Below are 20754 nucleotides of genomic sequence, written 5' to 3'. Positions count from 1 at the left end.
AAGCTACCAAAAGAACGACGAAAACTTGGCGCCTCGTCAGTAGAGGAGATTCGAAAGGCCAAACTATTTTGCTTAAGAGCAGTGCAGCGATCTCACTTCATGGAGGAGATTATTCTGTTAAGCCGTAGAGACGATCTACGTAAGAGGAGCCCCCTGCGGCGTCTCACCCCGTTTATTTGTAATCAAGGACTTCTTCGAGTTGGAGGACGACTTCATCACGCAGACCTTTCAAATGAAGAAAAACACCAAGTCATCCTAGCTGGAAATTGTGTTCTGACTAAACGCCTCGTCGAAGAGACTCATACCCTCACGTTGCATGGAGGACCTCAACTCATGAGCTCAGTTCTGCATGCGTGTTGGATCACAGGAGTACAGCGTGCCATCTCAGGAGATTATCAACACTGTATCACCTGTACGAGATACTCCAACCGTGTTGCTCAACAAAAAATGGGTCAATTACCAGCTGCTCGACTGACACCTTCGCGATCCTTCCACGTAATAGGACTGGATTATGCTGGTCCGATACCAGTCAGACTATCAAAGGGACGAGGAATCACGGCTTCGAAGGGCTACGTGGCCTTATTTATTTGCACTGCTACTCGTGCAATTCACTTAGAAGTAGTCTCTGACCTGACTTCGAATTCCTTTTTAGCAGCCTTCGCACGTTTTTGCGCAAGACGAGGCACATGTTTACAGCTACTGTCAGACAACGCAACTACGTTCGTTGGAGCTGCTCAGGAGCTTAACCGACTCTTTTACCAGTCATCTGACTTTACCCGTGAGGTAAACGATCATCTCGTGCAGAAGGTAGTAAGCTGGCAGTTCATACCACCTCGAGCTCCGCATCATGGCGGGCTTTGAGAATCAGGCGTCAAAAGTTTCAAACATCATTTCAAGAGAGTCCTGGGTGAAACAACTCTAACATTTGAGGAACTCTCTACATTAATTGCAAAAATTGAGGCCTGCCTCAATTCACGACCTCTTTGCACGATGCGAGAGGACCCGAATCGACTTACACCACTCACTCCAGCCCATTTTCGTGTTGGGTCACCAATTTTACTTTTTCCAGAACCCTACAATGAAAATGATGAGCAAGTCTCTTACGTAAGCCGCTGGAAGCAACTCAACCTTATGCAACATTCCTTCTGGTCTCGCTGGAGAAAGAAAGTCCTGCACCAGCTCCAACATTCCAACAAGTGGCTTAAACAACAACCAAACCTTCAGTGTGGTGACGTGGTTCTACTGAAGGACGAGCTGGCGCCTCCAGGACGATGGCCTTTGGGAGTCATTGTTAAAACTCACCCTGGAAACGATGGACTAGTAAGAGTAGTTACAGTCAAGACTGTAAAATCAACGTTCAAACGTCCCATTAATAAGCTAGTTAAACGTCCAACTGACGATGAACTTCAGACTTACTACGCTCATCATACATGTTTAATTAATCAAAACTAAGACTGTGAAAATTGCGTGTCAATTTAATTATGTCAGTGCCTTTAAGACTTTAAATGCTAATCAATTGTCAATTTTCTGGCTAAAGTTTATACCGGGTTAGCCTCCACGAGTTAGCCTTTTGTATTTTTTTTTCTTTTTGATAAAATCACATTAAGGTCATGAGTTCCAATTTAATTGTTTATTTTGCTTATTAATTCTTTTTTTTTCTTCATTTTAAGCTTTACATATATCGCTAATTCAAATGCGACAATCAGCTTAGGGCTAATTTTATTTCGAAAATAGGATTTCTTTTTTTTTTTGTAATCTAACCTTTTTATTATCAGTTAATTTTTTTGCTTTACTTTGACGCTATATTGCGTCAAGGGCAGCGGTTATGGTCACTTGCAAGTGACACGTATCGGAAGCGAACTTGTCATGCGAGAGAGACGGATAACGAACACACTATAAACACGTTAGAGGGAGCAGAGGGAGCCCACTACTATAAAGTCATTTTCAATATCTACAAACTTAATAGTGAGTGTGGCCCTCCCTCTTCTCCTTCTACTTTCTGGTGCTTGGGCGCATTCGAGACGCCGAGCGCTTTTCACTTCCGAGCGGAGAGTCGAAGTGAGCGGACACTGTACCTGCGCTGAGCACAACGGCTTTCTCCTCGGAGTCAACGGTTTGCTTTTCTTCGTCTCGACCACCAACGAGACGCCGTCTTGGGCTTCTTCCGTCAAACTACATTGTTATGGTTTAGCTACAAAGGGGGCTATTCCTCAACACCTTTCGTCAACACTTCTCGCTCTTTCGCACGACGCCTCATTTGGTAAGCCGTCGTTATAATTTTCTTCACGATTCAAATTCAATTTAATTATTGCGAGTTATACATTGTCATCGCTCCGCGTATTTCTTCGCAAGTGATAACCTTGAACTACTCTTGTAAATATTTAGTTTTGGTTGACTCTTTAAATAAATCTTTACTGTTCAATACAAATTTAAGTGTTGCATTGTTGTCTATTTAACCAAGGTCAATGGGCTCTGGAAACTAGCCCTGTGAAAATTTATGATTTACGGCTCAATAAAATTGCTGCACGAGTAACTCCATTTACGCTCGGTAACGAGATCATCGTGAGCTGGTGACCTCGTCGCAGCCCTTACAATTTTACAGCTTCCACTGCGCTTAAAGGCTACCATGTCCTAGCATCAACAAGGCATCGAGGCATCAATCCCTTATTATCTATTCTCCCAGGAATATCATAATAATCAAAAACGTAGCTTTTCTCATCAATTACAAGTTTCTAGAATTATTTATATAGATCAGAAATGTACGTGGTGAAAAAAAGGGTATGTCTTGAATTACGTATGTACATGAAAGGTATTGATGACAGCAAAATGAAGTTTGATATTGATGTTATTACTCAATGGGTAAGTATTATGTCAAATTATTATACATTGACCTTTTTCCATCCAAATTGCGCCATACTTTTTGCAGAAACGTCGCGCCCATTTTTAGAGTGAAAATCGCTGGAGTGCGAAAAACTTTGTCAATTAAAAATTACAAAGCAGTGAAAAAAGTTATCCGCTTCGGCCAGGAGTCGAACCTAAGGACACACATAAGCAGAGCAGTGGAGAAGGGTGTCTGCCGAGGCTTCGGTGGCGAAGTTGGTTAACGCACCTTCCCGGCAAGAAGGAGGCCCCGGTTCGACTTCTGGCCAAAGTGGATAACTTTTTTCACTGCTTTATAATTTTTAACTGACAAAGTTTTTCGCACTCCAGCGATTTTTACTCTAAAAATGGGCGCGACGTTTCTGTAAAAAATATACATGGCGCAATTTGGATGGAAAGAGGTCAATGTATAATAATTTTGCAAAATAAAGTTTGTATAACCAACACACTAGCTCACATCCTCTAATTATATTGTATCATAAAAATTATTTTTAATTTATCAGTAAAAGTTTTTTATTAAATTTAAACTTATTTAACATTCATACTAACTCAATCGAGCAAACTATGTGGGTGACGGCAATACATCTCGCTTCATTTGTAATATGGCGATAAACTCTACATTAATTATCTGAAGTGGCGTGGCTCTTGTCGGGAGCAAAGTGGGTAAGGGCGCAATTGCTCGTCGATCGATTTTCAATCAGCGCTGCCAGACGCGGCGATTTCTCGCCAATTGTGCGGTTTTCAACCCTCTCTGGCGGCAAAATTTCAAGTTTGGCGAGTTGCGATTTTTCTGGCGATTTTTAAATGAATCTATAGCGAAATATGGCGATTTCACATTTTAAATTTCACGGCTTGTGTTTGTGGATAATACAGCTGTCTACATAGACAGCATGGCGGACTCCGTCGATATTACCAGTCTCCCGCGCTAGTGCAGCGCAGGGCACTGTTGCGTTTCGTTTTTGTCTCTCTTTAGCTCACGAAGAGAAGGTGACTCGAGCCATTGTTTTTTTTCTCATTGACATTCGAATGTTTGAAGTGATCTCTTTCATCTCTTGTAGGCTAAATAGAAACGCAGCTGTGTACAGAAATAGTAAGACCGGTACTTTTGGCCGCAAAATTCCGAACGTTTGGTTTTAAACTAGTGGAAAAACAAAAATGTCAGAGCTAAATGCAAAAAAATTGAAATTAAATGACAATGAAGACAGCAGGATCTACGAGTATAACCCTGAGTGGGAGATGCAGGGGTGGGGTAACGGTAAGCAGAAATTCTTGTTTTTACGTGAATTTTTAGTTCGTGTCTTCACATTTTTGTAAATTTTTGTTGTTATCCCATTTATTCATGATGTCAGTAACATGCATTTAGTCCAATCAATAACACCATCCATTTAGTTCGTATTACTTAAACTTCCTTATTATATCTTTTCTCTACGAATATTACTAATGTTTCTAGGTTGGCTTAAAAGAAGTTACGATCCGAAAAAACAAGCACGTTGCACAGTTTGCCACAAGAATAAATGCGCTCACAAGACTGATTTAATTTATCACGCTTTCACCGAGGTACATATCAAAAACATGAAAGCCGTCCAACAGACTAAGAGCTTAACAAAGATGTGTAACGTGCTGTCTCCGGATGATAACAAAATTCGCGATTTAAAACTTGCAGTTTATATAGGTTGCCACAGCAGTATTACGAGCATGGATTATTTATGTGATCTCTTGAAAAGCTTTGGCATACAGAATCTCAAATTGCATCGAACCAAGTGCAGCATCTTATTAAAACGAGTAATTGCGCCAAATTTTCTGCGCAAATTAATCGAGGACGTCGGAGAAATGCCTTATTGCTTAATTGTAGACGAGTCAACTAGGTTTAAAAATAAATTTCTCTGCTTGTGCATAAAATATTTTAGCAGGAGAGAAAATTGAGTCATCACAGACCACTTGAGACTTCTTAAAGTATTCAAAGCTGATGCTGTTTCTCTGTATACTCTCGTAAAAGAGTATTTAGCAGACATAAAATTACCCATAAGCAATTGCTTTGGTTTGGGTACAGATGGAGGCTCGAATTCGTATGGCATACGGCATTCGCTTTATACGTTGATAAAAGAAGATAGCCCGAAGCTTCAGTTAGTCAAGTGCGTATGTCATGCCTTACATTCAGCAGCATCTGCAGCAGCAGATGAATTCCCGGCATCAGTAGAATTTGTCATCAAAGAGGTTTACAGTTGGTTTTCGTGCAGTCCTCTGAGGTGTGAGGAATATGAAATGCTGTGGAATACTCTGAATGCAGGATGTGATGATGAGAAAAAAATGCTCTCTTTCGTAGGTCTTCCAGATACTAGATGGCTTGCTCGGTCAAAAGCTGTTAATGTTATCGAAAAAAACTATTTTGAACTAAAAACGCATTTTAACATGGTAGCAACTATAAAAGATAAGTCAAAAAAATGCGAAAAAGCGCGAGACTTGAGTAGATATCTAAACAACAATGCTACTTTATTATACTTAAAGATCGTTACCCCGATTCTGAACGAAATTAACCAAGTCAATTTGGCGTTTCAAAAAGAATCAGTGGAAGCCGCATCTGCTTATGACGATTTAGCTAACTTGATTTTTTTCGTCGCAAAAAAAATTCTGAAAACGGAATTTTTAACGAACGATTGTGAGAAACTCGCAAAAGTTTTAGCGAACGAGGAAGCTTTTCGACGTCCAGATCAGTCGGATTTTGGTATCGAATACAAATTGGCGCTGATGGATATCAAGGATCAGGTAACAACCGATATAAAGACAGAAATTGAAGATAGAGCTTTTAATTATTGTAAAAAGCTCTGTATTGAGTTATCAAAGCGTTAACCTAATAACGTAAAGTATTTTCAAAAACTGAAGTCACTTTCCCCGTCTATTTGTTTGAGTCCAACAGCCCGATTAGATTTTTTAGATCTTCCTTTTCTGGACATCGTCGCAGAAAGGAGCCAATTGCGCCTATTGGAGGCTCAGTACGATAAAATGTTGGGTGTTAATTGGCTAGACGTAATGGACAAAGAGAAAGTTAGTGATTCCCGCAAATTTTGGCCAGAACTATATATTTACAAAAATGCTGGAGGCCAATTTATTTTTCGTGAATTAGCGCTGTTTGCACTAACGTTGTTAAGCTTGCCATCCAGTAACGCAGTTGTCGAGCGTGAATTTTCGATCATGAACAGTATCCGGACCAAGTTTCGTAACTCAATGCGTTTAGAATTGCTAGACTCATTACTCAGGATAAAAGTGCATTTTTATTCCTTAAAAATGTGCTGCAATTCTTTCGTTCCAACTAAAAATATGATCATTGATTTTAATTCAAGAGAGATGTACCCAGATAAATACAAGAACGAAAAAGAGAATGCTCTGGAAGAGCAAATAGAGGAGATAGAATATCAGACATTGTTGTTAAATGAACTCGATTGTCCATGTATTTCGATAGTCATATGAATATCACACAATATGAAATACTTGTAACAGTACTTTTTAATATAGTGTAGTACGTAATGTGATCTCATTATAATTTAAATAAATTTTTTTATCATTCACATCCTACCTCTCTTTTTATATTTCTTAGATAAATTTTATATGTAAGTTCTATAAAATATGTCATGTTAGTATATATTTAATAAATTTGTAGAGTTTAATGGTCATTACTTTTTGCTCGATCGAATTTAAAAAAAAAAAATCGAATCCTATGCGATTTCATACTGGCAATTTTTAGGCGTTTTTTCGAATTTTCATTGGCGCCTCTGTACGATTTACTGCCGATAGGGGGCGAAACGTTACCGAGGTGGTCTGGCAGCGCTGTTTTCAATACTACCGAACATGCTAAAACACTAATCGAGCTGATATGAGAGAAGACATCATTGATACTAGTCCTGATGAGATCTTTGGATCATCCAGGCATGGAAAAGGTGCAGGGTCATAGCATTCGGCGTTAGTACCACCTCGAAGCTCTGCTTGATGCATGTTAAACTACTGTGTCACAATTCCCTCCGTTTAAGTTCTACGTCCACTTCGGGGTTTTAAACCAATTGTTGCTTGTACTATTTCCGGTGGTGGATCTACACCAAAAATTAACTGATTTTAAAGAACGATAGTGTATTTTAGTATTTTGTATGTGTTTTTGTGTAGTGGCATGTTTTCTTGTGAAACTCAGCTACTGGTCGGCATTAGTTTCACCTTGTGCAGTGATGTCATGTAGTAGCACGGTGTTGTACGTGTAATTTAGAATGTATTATATATATATATATATATATATAGAAGAAGTTTAACTACCCTGTGGAGTACATACGTTACATCAAAATACAAAGTGATTCCATTCATTACTTACTGGCTTTAATAAAACGATTACAAAAGTTACATTTTCTTCAAATAATCTGCATGCATGAAAAGTAATGACGTATTACCTCGATTTTTTAAAAATTATTCAGATACCGAACTTTATTTTAGTTATTTGAATATGTTTGTGAATGTATATTATGTGGCTGGAAAAATAAAGTGTTGTTTTTATTATAAGCAAGCGAATTTGTAAAATTTTGAAGCACTAAAAAAAAAAAAAAAAAGAAAACGAAGGGAAAACTGCATTTTTAATATTGAAGGGAAGTAAGGTATTTAATTATGTGAAAAAGTAAAATTTGTCTTGATAGCTCAACCACGTTTTTGTTATCTGTGGCTTACATGTTATTGCTTTAGGCTCATATACCTTCCCGTGTCCAATCTAGGCCAATACCTCGGCTGGAAAACAGGGAAAAAGTAGAATAAGGGAGAAAATCTAAAAAAAAATAAAAAGAGAATGAAAGAAAAAAATGGTACTAAGTTCTAGCAATTGATAGCCACGAAGTAATCTTCTTGCCAATGGCCATGTCGTTATACACAAAGAAATTAAATGATATTGTTCCATTAGACCATCTACTGCTGTCTATTTTTTCTAAGACACTCCCTCCACCTTTCATGCCGTGGTGCTTTAGAATACTTCATTTTGGGGACAAGTATTTATTTTACAATAAGTACTGTAGGTTGGAGGTTATACAATATAAAAGTAAGAAAGAATTGCGGTAATAACTGATAAATAAAAGAGTAAATTGGATAGTTTTAAGGTAGCTTTCTTGTCTATACATATATAGTTTGACGGTCACATTGCTGAAACTCGAATACAGTCGAGTGTAGCCAAGTAGACAAGTACACATATATACACCTTGTGACACGGTATTTTGACGTATCACAAGCTCTCCCGAAATGTACGGTCAGTATCGAGAGTCTCTTAGCTACAAGAAATATCTCTCCTCGATACGGCTTGCTAGGTATGGTGTTGGTAAAGACAACGCGCCTGCGTGACAAATTAGTACACTGAGAAAGACTTGGCGCCCTCAGAGTACCACCGGTAGTACAGTGCTAGTTCGGAAGTTTAGTACATCAGCAATACCAGTTGAGACGAGAGCTGCACAAGACCTGTATATGCGATGCACCTAACCTATGATACATGCGTTGAACCACACTATAGGTAACGCTACTATACTTGGGCTCGTACGTACGCTGTTCCGACTGGGATACCTGCTATCTTAGTAGTCAGAGACAGCAGACTAATAGTGATTTGGTATAGCTGCTGTAGGGGGAGGGACAACTGCAGCACCAAATCTTTCTCAGTGTATAAGAAAAGTATCTTGCGTGGCTCTCCCCCACGTTTACCACCCTCGTTTCCCCTACTGCATCGAAGTTATAGCTGTTTACACGTAAGCAAGTGGAATGCCGATGAGACACGCATATCAGTGCACAACACAATCGCTTATCGTTAGTCAGGAAAGTGGGCCTGGAGAATAGGTTTGTTCAACAGCCAAAATCCGGAGACCCACGGCGATTCACGGCTGCCCACGCTAACCCAAGTTTGACTCAAGAACGAGCGTTTTTTGGGTGAATGCGGGCGACCCACGTTAAGAACCAGCTGATATAAATAGATGTACACGCTTGTGTAATATGGTAAAGAGCAGACAGGACACACCACAACATCACAGATGACAGAGTAGACGGAGAGACTCCAGCCAATCAGGATCCTCAGTGGATCAGCTGGTTCTCAACGTGGGTCGCCCGCGTTCACCCAAAGAACGCTCGTTCTTGAGTTAAACTTGGGTTAGCGCTGGCAGCCATGGATCGCCGGATTTTGGCTTCTGAACAAACCTAATACCTTACCGGCGGGTATGCCGTCAGGATGACCACTAAGAAGGAGGCCGTTGTGACTACCCGTACTTATCAGGGCTGTCTTGCCTGGCTGGCAAATGTAGTGAACGATTCTCTGACGAATGGCCACAAAACTCTGAAGTGTTAGAGGAGGGTGTGCTCTGGCTTAATACGTCTCGTGGTATTCGCTTAGTGCAGCAATTTGAAACAACACCATCTGCAGGGGAAAAGTTGTCGATGCTAACTTACAAGATTACACAGAACTTATGAAAAATGATCTGTTACAAGCGTTTATTTCTATGGTAATGTATATTTAACAACTGACGTAATTTTTTTAGATGTTAAGTATACTGTCAAGCCATAAAATACCTATTTAGTAGTACCTAAATAAAAAAAGTTTTTTTCTCCTTTCATGGTTGTACTTTGTTAGTAAGTGTTGCGATTTTTCTTAAATATTAATTTATTTCGGGAAGGACTTTTAAATCAGCAGATTAAATAGTGATATTTATTATGCTCACTTAAGCATTATAGCCATTTCAGAATAGAAATTTACTTTTTTTTTTATGAAATTGAAAAGAAAAAGTATTATTTGCTATTAATACGCTACTTGGGACTAAAAAAACTTATTTTAGTTGTTAAATATTTATTATTGTTGAAATAAACACTTTTACTTAATTTTTCGTTGTCTATCTGATACTGTGAACTCTTCTTAGTTAGCATCGACATCTTTTTCTCTGCAGGTGGCGTTGTTTAAAATAGCTGCATAAAGCAAATTCTGCAGGAGAGGTTATCATTACGAACATTTTTTTTATTGGTGGCTCAAAATAGAGTTAGAAGTAGGTTACTTTCCATTTAAAAAGAGTGTCGTTTGTAGCCAGGATGCCCAGCTGTACGACTAACAACTCTGATCTTGATGTACTGCCGGTGGACGACTGTGGAAATCGCTGAGACGCTCGGGCCTATTATAACCACACTTATTTAATTCTTTTGCAGGTAGCTTCAATTTTATGTCTATGCTACCAAGTGGATGCTACTGAACTAACGTAAAAAGCTATTGTATTTTTTCAATACTTTGAGCTTATTTATCGCTATTGTTATTCAATTTTTAAGAACAAAACTATGCGAAAACCATCTTGGAATCATCAAGAATCATCATGCAAAATTTCAGCAAAATCGGCTCAATAGTTTATGCGGTTAGTGGTCACAACAGTTTTAGTGACTTTGTTTCATGTATTAGTAAGAAAACACTTTTGGACCAACAAAAAAAGAATCAATTGCATTGGTAATAAATTGCTATTATTGTTCAATCATTTCTAATCTGTTCGTATTTCTATGTATTTATCTTTTGTAGCTTGAAAACTCAGAATAATTTAATGACGTGAAACATAATATGAGTAATTGTTTTATTTTAAAATATGTATTTTCCAAAAACTTGTCCGTATCAGTGATAAGAAAATGGTGGCTGCATAACATCTTCCAACCGTCTGAGACAAAAGCTTACTTTCTTTTTTTGTAAATATCTAGAGAAAATACCTTGTTATATCTGCACTTCGTAGAGTAGCATTAGATGGAAGAGCAATTTTTCTACAAGTACATCATAACATGTCTGCTCAGAAATTTGACTTTTCTGCAGAAAATGTATGTGTGACTCTTTTTCTTAATGCTTTTTAATGAGAGATTAGATTGAAAATTAAAACTTAAAGTAAAAATTTTTCAAAATCTCAGCAGGCTTGGCGTAGAAACAAGGACACTATTGAATTCAAGGAATTAAACTCTATTAATTGAAGCTTACGCCAGTACATAGATTTTGACAAGAGAGCGTACCTTAAACTGGAGTGTTAAAAACAAGTTAATGTGTAAAACTTAGAGACAAGTACTACCATCTATGAACTGACGTAGGTACTGTTACGTCATGGCTCTTCGACTTAACTTTAGTGCGCGAGTATTTGAATGCAGCTTGCAGGACGCAAGCGGCAAATGCGTTTGTGTTCAGCAGCGTTTTCAAAGTAGTTAAAGTATTAAAAGTAATTCACCAGTACTTTTGTGAATAATAGACGATTCGCAGCTGACAGCTCTCCTGGATTAGCCGGTGAAGTATATTGCGTGTTAATTAAGCCGGTAATATATTATAAAAAATGAAAAGCTCAATTGAATAGTTAGCAAAACTTGATTTCTTGATTCACAAATATTATAACAACAATTTAAATAATTAGATGAACGCTTAATAATACAACTCGCTTTAGTCAATATCGGCTACTTCCTTGTTGGCCAGCAGTTTCTCCAGGAAAAGAGTGCGAGCTAGCAGGGTGCGGTTCTATTTAAGCCCTAAATTGGATCGATAATCAAGGGTAGGACCGGTGGTGGGTCAAGGAATGGAGGTAAATTTGATTAACATATTCTTGGAAAAAAAGGTGCAGCTGCAGGCGTAAGCCAGATGTTAAATTTGGCGGGGGTGGAGTTAGGGAATGGGAATAGCTGGTGAGCATGCGATCGACCGAGCGTGCGTTGATATCGATTTATGGGTGTGGTCGCTAGGTGACAAACACCATATGGTATTTGTTACCGACAGTGGGTAGACGTCACTACACGTGACAGTACCCACCATGTACCAATAATCTTTAATTCTACGAATCAGAGATGACGACTTTTATCTCTCTTATTACGTCAACTACAATATTTGCCACATGTATAAAATTGACACTGGTGCACTCAAATCTTTGGATTGGATAGAAACAGGAGTGTATTTTAAAAATCTCGCTTTCAAGAATTGACTTAAGGAAATAAAAGTCATCAATTTAAGCAACACGTATAACAGTTGATTTTAAATAAGTATTATTCATTCTTGTATTAATCTGAAATAAAAAATAAAAAAAACTAGAAGTGTAGATAAAAAAAATATAAGAAATACAATGAAAAATTAATATGTGGCTTAATGGCCTCTTCATTATTACAAAATTAACGATATTGGCCGTTTAGTTGGCAGACGTGAACGGAGCCTTAAGCGCAAGAAGAGCGAGCCATTGCTTGTTTTACGATGTAAAACTACTTTTTTAAGATTCACGTATGATATGATTGGTACATTTCAATAAATTGTTAAAAAAAATTCGTTTCAACAATTTCTGATCACATTCCCGCTTGGAAAACTGTACTTCCCCATACAGTAGCACGTGTTAAACAAGATGGTGCAAAAAAAATTGCAGGCGCATTAGTTTTTCCGGTCGATTGCTGATTTTTCCCCGTTTATAAGACAATTAACAGAACTAGATTTACTAGTTATATAATAACAGAAATATAGAGTAGCTTGCTCGGTAGAAAAGTTATAATTGGTTTTCAACCTTCTTCACTTAAAGGACGTTTATCACACATAGTGTTTTCTGTACGATCTTACTGAAATTACAACAAGATCCTCGTAATAATGTTAGAAAGTCACATGTAAAACTTAGGACCGTTTTACAACACCGTTTTTAGATATTGAATGTTGAAAAAACTTAATTTAACGTGTAACCTTATGAAGGAGTCACATCAAAATGGAATTTATAAGAAAATGGTCTGAAGAATTTTTCTAATTTGCTTTGGATGACGCAATACGATAATACTAGTATTATAATAAATTTTCAGACGGATCGACAAGTTATTTTTGCAATTAAATAAAAAGTGTCAGGCACCTATACATAGATATAAAAATGCATTTAAAATATTTGCCGGCGCTGCCACGTGATCACTGCCCCCTCACTGCTCTATTGAAATTTCTCCTCTAACTGTAATAAACGTCCTTAACACGTGTAAAAAGCGAACGCAGAGTAGCGGTGAACGGATTGATCAGCTTGTACGGTACACACTCACACAGTGACGAGACAATTCCAATGACACTCACCCGTCTCTCACACATACATATGCGATTAGATACAAAAATTTTTTTCTAAAGTAACAAAATATCACTTCTACTTTTCCTTCATAATCATACACGTCACATCATCAATCTTTTTTGAAAAAGTTAGCATTGTATCTCTGAGAAAATCATATCAGGATTAATTTAATTAAGCTCAAAAACCTCTACGTATCTGTAAGATTAGATTTAATCCAGACTCTTGTCTACTTTGTGATAGTCTCATCTCACTGTGCGTCACCTTGCAAGCAGCGTTGGAGCTCTTGTAAATGGGCTTCCACACTCTTTAAGTATAGTTGGTATTATTTCTCAACGCGTGAAACGTCTGTGCTGTTACACGCTTGAAAAGTAACAATAGCGCTTAGCGTGGCATCGCGCTTTGCACGTTTTTCTGAAACACGGTTTTAACGTTATTGCAAAAACTATATTATTAAATGAAATTTCATGTTAAGTATGAGTAATAACCAACAGTGACAGTGACAGTGACAGTATCAGAGACAATGTCGATGCCAGTGTTATACAATATAAACCTATTTATATCTTGAAAAAGAAGCAAGATTTTTTGTAGGTTTTCAAAAGTGAAAAAAAACATCGTGGCACCCAAAAAAAATCTTGAATTGTGTAAGAATATAAACTTAAATTTTGAATGCTTTCGTTGTATTTTCATAAAATAAAGGAAGAAATTTTTGAAAAAAATATGTTATGTTTAATAAAGAATTAAAATAATGCACAAATAATTTTCCATGTTCATACGGTCACGTAAGCTACAAATATTAAATAAGAAATACGCCATGATTAAAAAGGAAGCAAGATAGATAATAAAAAACGATTGTAGGTGTCCTCAAGAGAGGCATTGAGTTACGTACGTATTTTTTGATGACTGTAATTTGCTCCATGCACAACCGGCAAAAATTGAAGTTTCGACACCCAATTTCCATTTAAACTACCGATCGAGCTTCGCCCAGATGCGTAAGTGCCCCCTCCTCTCATCTCTTTGAGAGCGAGTCGGCCTCCGAAATTCTCCGTTATTTTCCTTTTTCTTTCTCCTCTTATGCCCTTTTGTCTTCTAGGGGAGTGGTCCTCACGGACCTGTCCCATGCGGGGAGGTTAGTTTTTAGTCGGTAGGCACACCGGGTGAATCCGACACTACCACCAGATTAGCTGGGGTGTCTATGAAGATTTTCCCCTCCCCGCTCCATCAAAAAAAAAAAAAAAAAAAAAAAAAAAAAAACATTTAAACTACATATGTTAGTCAACACTAGTGTCGAACCTATGTATTTGGAGCTAGTGTCCACTAATACACGTATTTTAAATGCGAATTAGGTGTCAAAGTTCCAGCTTTTGCCGTTTGTGCACAGAGTGAATAAGTCGTTGTACAGGAAAGACAAATCTATATCAAATAACATTTAGATATTTTGTGTTAATAGAATTATTACATATTTTTTTAAATCAGTAAATAAGTAAAAAATTTCACACATAATTTTTTTTTTTTTTCCTGTTGAATAATATTAACTAGGTGATATCAATATTATTAAATGGATTATCTTTTAATATAAATAAGAATAAGCTGAGATAATTTTTTTTTTTTTAATTTTGTACTTTACGACGAATAAAATGCCGTTAGTTAGAAAAAAAGAAATATAAAAAACGACCGATATATTTGCATTTTTTCGTAGTATACAATGATACTCTTCCTGTCATAATAGCTTGGCTGTCACGTGATTAACACTTTCTTATTGATTCTGTAATAAGACGACTTTCATAGAAAGCAGGTGAATTTAATAATAAGTTTTAGTAAATATAGTTGAAAAAGCCAATATTTTAATTAATTGAAATTTTATAATAATACTTTTAAGATCTTGCAGTACTTTTTACGGTATCTAAAATCGAGAAATTGTTGATACAATTATAAGTTTGAAGGGAGGATATGAATAATATATAGCACGAAAATAAATTTTTTTCTACTTTTGATATAATACGAAATTCAGGAAAGTATTTTTGTTTGATTGTATTTTAAAATTGAATAACAAAATAGATAAATAGTTGTAAATATGAATTAAATCAAATAGCAAAATAATCAATGTAGGTGGTGAATGTCTGACGTAACAAGTATTAGTTAGGTTTTATTGATAAGTGCCCGTGAAAGATTCAAATCCATGGAATTTTTTTTATTACTCGATGTATTTTGACCTCCTGATTCCTAAAAACCATTGCGTTTGTCCTTATTTTTCTGTAAATAATTGTTATTAACAAATTGTATAAGCAAATAGAAACATCTCACAATTTTGATAAACAAAACATTCATTCAGATTCTTTGGCACATTTTCTATCTCAAAATAATGATGGGTCATGTGATGAAACCTGTTCATTCGTTGTGTGAGTGGCTGAGACTGATCAAGCGTGGGTACATTTGAAAATGAGTTTTTGAAAAATCAGTAAAAAGTTGTTCAAATTTGTAAGTTGATAAAGATTATTACAATATTACGTATTACGACAAATATATAATTATTGTATTTTTCTTTAAAAATGTAGAAAATGAGTGTTTGATAAAATTATGAGTTTTGGCACGCGGAGCGAGCAGGGGGCACAGTCTCATAGTTAAACAAAAATTTAATTGAAATATATATACCTAAGCCCCACAGACTTTCAGTAAAAAATTCCTTAAATTTTAAAAAACGCGTTGTTTTGAGATTTTCGACCACATGAACTCAGCCGTTGTGGCATTATTTTCAACTCACCTGAGCTTCAATTTTACCTCAAGATGTTAACTTCAAGATAAAAATAGATTTATAACAATCGGAAGTTTGGTGACCATGGTATAGTTTATTAACACACGGTCGAATTTAGGTCATTTACAGACTTTTATGTACTGACAATGGGTAGTCCAGGAAAATCTAGCCAAATTTATGCCAGAATTTAACCTAACTATTTGAATAATAGTGAGAAATTGAAAAAAAAATTTTTCGTGATAATTATACATTGGACTTACTCCAATGTGATTATCAAAATCAAATTACATGTATATTATTTTGTACCTTTCAGAATCAGACCTTAAAGATTCACTTTAAAAATTGATCTAAAAAAACTATGTAGTATTTTGCTTATCTGCAAAATAGTTTGTGTAAAGTTACTGAAGAGCTACACATTTTTTTGCGTGGCACCAAAATTTGTTAAGGAGATTTTACTTTACGTAACTAAATTTTTTCAGTAATTTTTTGGAATCAAAACGTTATAAAAAATATAAAATGGATTTAATACAGAATTTTATTAGTAGAAAATTTCATGGTAAAATGATGACTATCATAAAATGTATCTAGTAGCAATAGAAGCGGAGATATGAGCAGAAAACTGAAAAAAGTTGTTAATTTTTATAAATTGTTAAATAAGCAAAGGTTCCAAAACTATTTTTTTCGTACGCTTGGGGAAACCCTGCAAATAATTGAGTTTTTTCTTTTATGCCAGAAGTTTTACAGTTGCAAAATATTTCAGGAAATAGACCATTAGAATAGAGGACATTACCAACCAGGCTGCCTAATACGAGGAGTAAAAGAGAACACTTATTACTATCATTTCCTAACTATAAAATTCTACAGTTTAAACCGATTTAAGAAAGACAGCAATAGGGAGATTTTCGGCAGTATTCTTTCTCACTTTTTATGCCACGATAAAGTATGGCCTTTAATACAGGCATCGCATCCTCTATTCAAGTATCTCTATGTCACTTAAGGATCAACTAAAATATTATTCATACCTAAAAAAATAGTTGGGCTACTTATGACCAGCTTTTTTTGTCTCAAAATTTGTTTAATCATCGTACAAAGTTATAATATAGTTAGATTTCTTGCCACAAGTAATTGTTCTGTGAGAAGTTAACTTATTTATTATTTGCTATGTAAATCATTTGGACTACATATCGGATACACAAACAATTACAATTTATGATTAAGTATAAAATAGTTTAACTGCTCACCTCCCATTTTCTTCATTCTTCTTTCATAGATGAGAATAAACTATCTGCTACCGGTGAAACACTTCAATTTTGTTTTTAGGATCGATTCTGAATAAAAGTATTGCTTTGAAGAATGTATAACTTCCTTTTCTGGTTTTTGTTAATTTCGGAGATTGAGTCTGTTAAGTATCATAGACCCTTAAAAGACACTTATTAAAATTAGATAAGGACTTACAGGAACGCCACAACTTAGTCAGTATTTTATACTTTTTTTTGCATTGTAAAAATCATTATATCGTAAGCAAGTTAACAGTAACAGATTATTCAAGAGTACTATGCCCCAAACCTTAGAGTGTATTGATCGATTAATTTATGTAGATTAGCTTTTAGATTTGCCTCCAAATTATTTTTTATTGCAAAAAGCTACACTAAACAGACTTATTTTTATTTAATCCAACTAAATAAATGTTTATTTTGATGAAGCAATAGCTCCATTATTATTACTCATCACTGTAACTAATTTATCATACAATATGAAATGAAAAGTACATGCAATCAGTCAAATCAGCTAAATTGTAAGGATTTAAACTCTATTCAGCAAAAAAACTAAAACCATAATAAACAGCAACATTATAAGGAAATAATTTATTTGTTTATTTATTTATTTTTTTTAACTTTCCTTTTAGTTGTTTGCTTACCAAAAATCGTACTTTGTCTCCGTCTCCCTAATTTCGGGGGTAAGAGTCTTCCATTTCTTCCTGTATCAAAAATTGCATTTACTCTAATAATGTGAAGCTCAGCTATATTTTAGTCATAAATAATTATCAAATTTATCAACGTTGTAGAGTTGCGGAAGTGTGATCTGTGGTATAAGTGTATATTGCTGTAGGATCGTTGGCATCGCCATACTATAGGATATCATGATGGATATGAAAAGGAAAAGTTTTTGAATCCTGTACTTTTGTATGATACTTAACTACATTTTTTTTAATACTCATAAAAAAAAAAATTGGACAGAAGATTAGGCACAAATAAGTTATTTTTTATAGAGTTATGATTTTAGTCTTTCGAAACAAGAAAAAAAATTTTTTAAAAGATAAATTTTCTTTCTACTACTTTTTAAATAGTTAATTATTTATAGTTATTTAATAAAAGATAACATTTTTCAGGATAACAATTTGACATCTTTAAGTAAGGCAGCTTTTGGTAAGCTTCCAATTGTATTCGAGCTCAATCTTGCCCATAATCAAATTCATGTTATAAGTGAGCGGGCATTTGAAGGACTTCTACAACTATTGACCTTAAAATTAACTTCTAATCAAATCAAGCACATACCAAACGGTGCTTTTCGAGGTTTAGTTTCCTTACAAAATTTAGATCTTTCGTATAATAAATTACAAAAGCTTGATAATAAAACACATGGGCTACTTGATGACTGCTTATCACTTGAAAAAATTAATCTCAGTCATAACAAGATTGTTCATGTTACTAGTAAGACATTTCCTCATAATCCATGGGTTCCATACAGAATAAGAGAAATAGATCTGTCTCAGAACGGAATACAGGCACTTAGTTTTGACTTTACTTTAGGAACAAGGAAATCAACTTATTTGAATCTTAGTGACAACAACATTAATGAAATAAGAAAATGTAAGTCAATCATTCAATTATGATAAATATTGAAAAAGAATTCAAATAACTAAAATTTCAGATGTTATTGGAAACTTGACGGAAGTGGTAACTTTAGATTTATCCCACAATGAGTTGACAGATCTATCTGAGCAAGACTTCTTCTCACTACCACCAAATTTAACAAATCTGGTTCTAAGTCACAATCGTTTTAATCACCTTCCTTGGAAAAAAATTGTAGCAATGCCAAACTTGAGACTATTAGATTTAGAGTATAACAACTTTCATAACTTTGATGACATTCTCATTGAAGTTTTGAACAATGGAACCATACTTAAATATGCTGGTATTTTAACCAAAAAATAGTTAAATAACTAGTTTATTTTCTGTGTTGTTGAAAATTTTGCTTTACTGGACATTTTAAAGCGAGTGGTGAAAATAAAATTTCTAAATAGCTCTAGTAAGAGTGACAGTCCTTGTTTCAAAAATAATACTAAATTTTTGTTTAGTCTATGAAAGCATGTAAAATTAACAATAGCAGTAATATTTTTCAGAATCACAGTTAAATCTCTTTTACAGGTAATCCATTGCACTGTGACTGCTACGTACGACCTCTGCGGAGGTGGCTTGATACATTTACCGAGATTCCTATGCATTGGACAAGTGTAAAATGTGCGAATCCCAACTACGTTGCTGATTTGCTTTTACAGGATGTTTCAGAGCTGCTAATGAGTTGTCCTAATAAAGATATTATGAAGAATCCAAAATATGATATCTCTCCTGATGTCAAATACCGAGATATAGAATAGTAAGCTGAACTTTTTATGAAATCTAGATTAGAAAGATCAGTTTCGATGTCTCTTGGTTATTTATTGACTTTTGTACTTATTTTCTCCTATTGACTATTTGTTTGAAAATTTATTACATCAGACTTTGTACATTTTTATTTATTTATATGAATTAATACTTGCTTTAAATGTTTGATACGTTGTTATCATCGTAAACTTATGCAGTCAAGTGTGTATTTAATAGATAAGTTCATATTTACTACCGTCTTGTACTTAATGTTGATATTTTTTTAGCAATAGTGATGATGAGGTGTGGACAGTATCGTGGTACGTAACAAGTCGTGGGGATACAGGTGATTTTTATTTAATTGTACGAGAGCCAGGTAGCAGTAAAAACATTTTGGAAAAAAATATCGTTTATAAAGAGCGTTCATTCAAGATAAGACCGCTTCCAGATCCCAATATAAAGTACGAGCTATGCCTCTTGGCACGAGACTCTATGGGAAATGTTAAGACCTTTCAAAGCTCGCAGTGCAAGATTTTAGATAAGCAAACCTTCAGTGAAGCCACCACACAGTCAACCGTCAATATTTTGCTTGTGTTTCTTACTCCTGTCGTTTTTTTTGTGTCTTTATAGTGGCAGAAAAAGCTTAAATCTTCAGTGTTTTGTCTTGTTAGGACTTTATTTAACAGTGATTCATTGTAACTAATTTTATACCTACTATCACAACTTCCATGAGAAGGATAATTCGCAAAAGTCTTATATTTGTTGTGTTGAATGTAAAAGTAGTGCTGAGGGTCTGTTGTTTTTCCGTAAAAAAAAGATTAATATTTTGTACGTAAGCATGGATAAGCATGATATTAACGCCATCTGGTGCGCTGATATGATATTGTTTGGTAATGATCAAGTTATTTTTCATGTACATATGTGTTTGAATGACAGTTAAACGATCACTTATGAGTAAAGGTATAGAAATAAAATTAGTTTTCTAACGGTGTGGCACCTTATTTCTTCTTTTTTCATCTATCGAGCCTTCTATTTCTGCTCATGTTGATTTTCTTAAACCCATATTTCCGAATGAATACAATCTAGTATAGTTTCAAACTTTTAAGTTTTTGTTATTTTTAAGGAAGCATACACGTTACCTTCTAGTCAATAAAATGTCATATGAATATATCTAGGTCTTTTTTCTTATAAGTTTTATGAAAAAAAGGAAAACTTAGTATTTATCAAAAATATTGGTTAAACATACATGTTGGACCTAAGAACGATTGAAAATTGTTTGAAATTTTGAACGATTCAATTTTTTGTTGTTGTACAATAATTTTTCAATGATTTGTGATTGCTTATATTCAATTCAATATGAAAAAATAAGGTACAAAACTATTTATAAACCATCTCAGAAAAAAATAGCCCATACTGGCTTGAC

General features: G+C 35.1%; 1 protein-coding gene across 1 annotated transcript in view; it reads left to right on the top strand.

Moving 5' to 3' along the window:
* The window catches only part of conv (insulin like growth factor binding protein acid labile subunit convoluted), a 77594-nt gene extending 57633 nt beyond the window's left edge, over positions 1-19961 (top strand). Inside the window, exons 8-11 of the mRNA XM_014362832.2 lie at positions 18077-18557; positions 18619-18882; positions 19116-19344; positions 19619-19961. Of these exons, the coding sequence (XP_014218318.2) occupies positions 18077-18557; positions 18619-18882; positions 19116-19344; positions 19619-19961 (1317 nt within the window). The remainder of the gene's footprint in view (positions 1-18076; positions 18558-18618; positions 18883-19115; positions 19345-19618) is intronic.
* The last annotated feature ends 793 nt before the right edge of the window (positions 19962-20754 follow it).

The sequence above is a fragment of the Copidosoma floridanum genome, unplaced genomic scaffold (assembly GCF_036245765.1).
Source record: "Copidosoma floridanum isolate Cflo_tuat_1 unplaced genomic scaffold, Cflo_Japanese_pri ptg000026l, whole genome shotgun sequence".
NCBI classification, from domain to species: domain Eukaryota; kingdom Metazoa; phylum Arthropoda; class Insecta; order Hymenoptera; family Encyrtidae; genus Copidosoma; species Copidosoma floridanum.
The sequence above is the reverse complement of the archived record's forward strand: the minus strand, read 5'-3'. Positions and strand labels throughout refer to the sequence as shown.